Genomic DNA, 5,452 nt, shown 5'->3' with positions numbered 1-5,452 from the left:
GGAGAAAACACAAGAAAAGAACAACAAAACACAAACAAAATCAATAAGAGAGGGAGGGAGGGTGAGTTTATTCAATAGACTTGTCAAAATGGGTAATAAACTCATTTCTTAAACCATATTTGATATTTGATGGGTTGAATTGTTATATGAGTTAGTTATATTCAATAAATAGGTTTAAAATGGTAAAATCGAAAATAATATGGGTGTTAAATGGGTTCACAATTTACTTAAATCTAATTCACTTCTATGACTCTCTCTTCACTCTCTTTTGCCCTCACTCGATCTCAAGCTCGCTCACTTTGTTCTTTTAACTCAGTTTGGATATGATTTTTCCTAGGTTCGATTAAATATGGAAGTCTTTTAGCAATATGAGTTGGGCCGGGTATGGGTAAGGTATGGGTTGAGTCGAGTATGGGTCACTATATTCGTATTGATTGAAATGGATCAAAATTGGTTACATGGGTGAATTTAGGTCAGATAATTTTTTACTCGACTCAAATCCGATCCGACTCACCCGTTTGACAAGTCTACTACTCACATCATGGATGACCCTTCCTGATTGAAACCAAAATCATGAAAAGCAAATACATAATATACATAGAGTTAAAAAAATATATTATGTAAATAGATCATTGACACGTTTTCTAACCGTTTGAGAGTCACATGACATCCCAAGGGTTTCTATTGCAGTGCTCTCTCTCAATATCCTGCCTCTTTTCCTATTCCCTTGTTATCTCGTTAAGGTGATTACGTCCAAAAATTCATGTTTTGCATGTATAAGGACCGGCTACAATCGAGGGGAAGTGTTAAAATCTCTACAAGTACATTGGTGACACGTTTTCTAACCATGTAAGTTTTTGATGCAAAACGATTTATCTAGCACAAGTCAAACAGATCAATAGATAGTTGTTATGACATCACTCAATTAATCTATGTCCAAAACCAAATTAGGCTTAGAGTAACCAGAGATGAGGGTAGGCTTGAGCAGTAATGGGTTTTCTCAAATCATGTGAAAAGATGAATGAAGGGTTCACACTACATTAAGAATTAGAGAAAAAGATAGATGATGGTAAAAAATACCAAAATGGGAGGTAAAAGGGGATAATAGAATTAATTTGAAAAGTCTAAAGCTAGATCTATCTTGTCCTTAACTTAAAGATTAAGATATTGCGCCAACTTGGTTGAAATTTTCACTTGTGATCTGTTGGGTGAGGGGAGGACCCAACTGGTGTAGCTTCGCAGCAAGTGTTGGGCAGCGTGGGCACAAAAACAGCAATTCCGTTCATTATTAATTATTAATCAAGCAATTGAAAATAGTAAGGCCTGCAAAACTTTCAGTATAAGAATGGAATAAGTTTGCTGAATAGATCAAAATGAGGATGCAGTGGTTGTCTTCCAACAGGAGGACAAGATGTTATTTAAGTAATGCCATGCCACTACGCCAAACACCCATACATTGGATCATAACAAGCACAGACTAGGATTCCCAGGGTTACAAGCAATGTTAGGCTATAAGTTAGATCGATGGGAGGAAACGACAAGGATAAACATCGAAACATCATGCCACTAATGTACTACATTTAGCGTTATATATCAGAATTTTAAGGCCTGTCGAATTTAATCGATGAGTGAAAAATCACATAATATATTGTACATAGACACTCAAATCAAACTGCTAGCCGTCAAATTAGACGAGAGATTTTGGATCCCTTATCAAGTCTTTACAGAATGAATAGACATCCAAGAACGAGCAAATCGAGAATCATAACGTTTGAATAACACAACAAGTGGGCAGGGCGATCCTCGATCATTAGTAAATTGGTAATACATTATAACTTGAGACATAAGTACATAAAATCGATTCATCAGATAATGGAGTAGACCGTAACATGGAGGCAAATCATGTTACTCATGAATTCATCTTGGCATGTCGTTCTTAGAATCTTCAACGCTAATTTACTATAAATGCGTAATCAATGTATTCGACGTTGCATCGTCTCCGGAACATGAATACGAATATAAGAGCGGAATGGAGTGTTATGGACGCGGCAGAATCGGTTGTCGGGCTGCTGGTCTTACAATTCCCGAGGGGGCTCTCGATGCCCACGTGTCCCTTCTGTTCATCTTTGCATGGCTGCTGACTCACTCCAGTCCCTCCCACATCTTGCCACGTTTCCTATTAAGCTCGTGCCACTGTCCACGTCGTCCTATCGTTCTCTTCGCGACTGGCTTCCGGACACGTCATCTGCTCGTTGAAGTCGAGCACTTTACGTGCGAATAAGCACATAAAGAAAAGCTTAGTTCGATGCCACTAAAGCACACCGGTAAGGTTAGGTCGTTTTCGTGCTTAGGTGGGCTTTCTGAAATCTTCTACGAGTATATTCACTTTTAGGAAGCACTTTTTGCACCGTTTGCCGAAATTGGAAGATGCAATTATTCAGTTATAAAGTTGGGTATTAGGTATCCTCCACATAAATGTGGTCTCACGAGCTCGCTCGCTCACTCTATCTTTTTTTCTCAAATAATTTTTGCCATAACCAATTCACGAGTTGCTTCAATAAATTGGCCAAAAAGGCAAAAGTAAACCAAAGAAAACCATGGCATTTATGAGCAAAAGTGACCGAGAATTGATGACCATGTCAGTGCATGAATCTTGTGATGGTTAAAAGATTTGCTAGATTGAGTGTAAAGTTACCTGCATCAACGAGAACATATGTCGGATAATATTCATTTCCCGTTACATGTTAGTGAGATATTGGCGAGTTCAATTAGTTGCCTCACTTCTTGTTGTTGTAGAATACAAGATTCGGTAACACGGGGGTTAATGAAAAATTCAGGGCCAATTTATAGAGATTTTTGCAAATGTTTCACTTGGTAGGGGTCCATGCATAGGTTAATTCGCGATGGCCAACATTATCGTGAACTTTTCGTTTATCTTTTCCATAATATTTCAGGGTCTTCCGACTCAATAGGCTCGTGGTTAAATAGCTCGTTTGAGTAAGATAAGACTAAAGTCGGTCTCATAATTAGGGTTTTGTAGTGGTTCCCACTAATTAATAAAAACGCGGTTTATATAACTTTGAGATAGAGAGAGAGGGAGAGCATCATTACTCATGAGCGTTCGAAGCAAGGAGGGGCACATACATTACAACCTGTCATCCATCACTCCCAGCCTGGCTTGCTCTTCCCACAGATCGTCACAAAATCTTCCAAAAACAATTAATTGTCAAAGCAACATGGTAAAAAATCCAACGTAGCGTCACTGTACAGTAATCTCCTCCCTATTTATACATTCCCCTGCCCGGCCTCCTTCCTCTCCATCCTCAAACTTCTCCCTCTTTCTCTCTCTAGAACAGCTCATTCGCCGAGCTCTCTCTCTCCCTCTCTCTCTCTCTCCCGCCATTGCCCATTTGACTTGGCGAGCTCGAGAGGAGACGTAGACCGTCAATGGGTATCTGCAGTTCCTGCGAATCCACCAGCGTCGCGACGGCGAAGCTCATCCTGGTGGACGGGAGGCTCCAGGAGTTCTCGTACCCGGTCAAGGCCTCCTACGTCCTCCAGAAGAATCGCGACTGCTTCATCTGCAACTCCGATGAGATGGACTTCGACGACGTCGTCTCCGCCGTCGCCGCCGACGACGAGCTCCTCCCCGGCCGCCTCTACTTTGCCCTGCCCCTCAGCCGCCTGAAGCGGCCCCTGCAGGCCGAGGAGATGGCCGCGCTCGCAGTCAAGGCCAGCTCCGCCCTAATGAGGAGCGGCGGCGACAAATGCGGGTGCCGCCGGAAGTCGGTATCGCTGGCGTGGTTCTCCGACGAGGAGAGCAATAGCTGTAGGGACGTCGCGGCGGCGGCGGCAGCGGCGAGCGGCGACGGCGGCAGGAGGGATGGGCGGGGTAGGAGGAGGAGTTTCACGGCGATGTTGAGTGCGATCCCCGAGTAGGGAGGGGGCATTTTTGGAAATATTTTTAGGTTATGGAGGGTGTAAATATAGAATTAGTGAGTTTCCACTTTTTTTTTTGGCTGAATCTTTAATTAATCTGTAGAGTTGTTCCTGAAAATGTGATTAATGAGGAAGAGAAGGGAAGACCCTTTGGACAATTTCATATATATTTTTTATTTTTCATGCATAATTTAGTTTCTAAGTTTCTAAATATAAGTTAAATTAAATGGTAAGTAGGTAATGAACCAAACAAGAACCTTGACTTGCTGCGTACGTTAATGGCTTCGAATTCAAGATAAGATTATTCTTGGAGAGATTGGAGATAAGCTAAGGTAACCACAAGGTAATGCACAAATTGAAATGTCACCAACACACTTGATATCATTGGATTATTTCACGTGATTTATCTACCGGTTGATTTATTAGTTTAAACTGTCGGATCAGATTTTATGACATGAAATCGAAGTGAAGTTCTGCTCCAATTTATTTAGCATATTTGGTCTCCAATTCATTAAATCTCACGTGTTGCTCTACAAAAGTCATTTCTTCACCTATCGGTTTGAGATTTTGGGTAACATTCTAATGCATATAACTATCTTATACTAATTACAATTCTAAAAATGGTGCCTAGCAGTAAGATGTCACAATATTTCATACGCCCAACTTTTAATGCGGTGTAATTTCGAGATATCTCTTTTCGATAATGCATTTTACGACACGACATAATGCGGCTACGACTAAAAAATGTTGATATTGAGTAGCAATGAATAAGAAGACAATTTATCTATCCGAAAAGTCTTAGAAAAAAGATTGTGATCATGACATAACACTAACAAGGTCTTCCTCGTATGATCGAGTGACGACTTTATCTTTTTGGTTTTCTAGTTTCATAATAAGATCGAACGTAAGTACTATAGTTTTTTTTTTTTTTGATAATCCAGTGAATCCGCATACGTCGACAAATGAGGTAAATCCCTGAGGGGCAGAATATGTCTTCCAGCCACACACATGTGCACCTATTAAGTCACCCCGTGGCGCTCGGGATTCGAACACCCAACCTTTTGCGAGAGGAAGAGTGCCCTTTCCAGCAGCGCCACCCAGGCGGGCGGTACGTAAGTACTATAGTTTGTTTATGCTAATGTCAATTTTATATCTTTTTTATATGGTATGGCTGATTAGGGTGGAGCTCAGGCTACCTTTTTCAAATCCGAAAAGTGGCCCTGATTTCAAATCCAAAATTGTCATTTTTCCATTTATTTATTAATTATGTTGGTTTCCACGATGATTCCTGAGAGGTCCACAATAGAATTATTATATTCTTTTCCCCTCGTTTTATGTCCTTTTGGTTGGCACGTGTGTGTAAGCGGGTTGGTTGGAAAGAAGAAGAAGACGACAAGGGCGTGCAAGTGGCTCATGGATGGCTACGGTGGTGTCTCGGTTTTTGGATTAATTAGGGAAGAACTTTAGGCCTGACCACAAGTCTCCTGTAGATTATTAGCGTTCAGTTAAGAGT

General features: G+C 41.0%; 1 protein-coding gene across 1 annotated transcript; it reads left to right on the top strand.

The window, feature by feature from the left end:
- Window positions 1-3,336: 3,336 nt before the first annotated feature.
- Window positions 3,337-4,097, top strand: LOC115686746 (uncharacterized). The gene has a single exon (XM_030612138.2). It carries the CDS (start codon window positions 3,448-3,450, stop codon window positions 3,937-3,939), a length of 492 nt encoding a protein of 163 aa, XP_030467998.1. The 5' UTR covers window positions 3,337-3,447; the 3' UTR covers window positions 3,940-4,097.
- Window positions 4,098-5,452: the final 1,355 nt, after the last annotated feature.

This window comes from Syzygium oleosum, unplaced genomic scaffold, assembly GCF_021117445.2.
Source record: "Syzygium oleosum isolate NSW1041296 unplaced genomic scaffold, Sole_v2.1 Sole_v2.08, whole genome shotgun sequence".
Lineage (NCBI taxonomy): Eukaryota > Viridiplantae > Streptophyta > Magnoliopsida > Myrtales > Myrtaceae > Syzygium > Syzygium oleosum.
The sequence above is the reverse complement of the archived record's forward strand: the minus strand, read 5'-3'. Positions and strand labels throughout refer to the sequence as shown.

Excerpts from the sequence above, each read along its gene's own strand:
- LOC115686746 (XM_030612138.2), top strand. The coding sequence starts at position 3,448 with ATGGGTATCTGCAGTTCCTGCGAATCCACCAGCGTCGCGACGGCGAAG.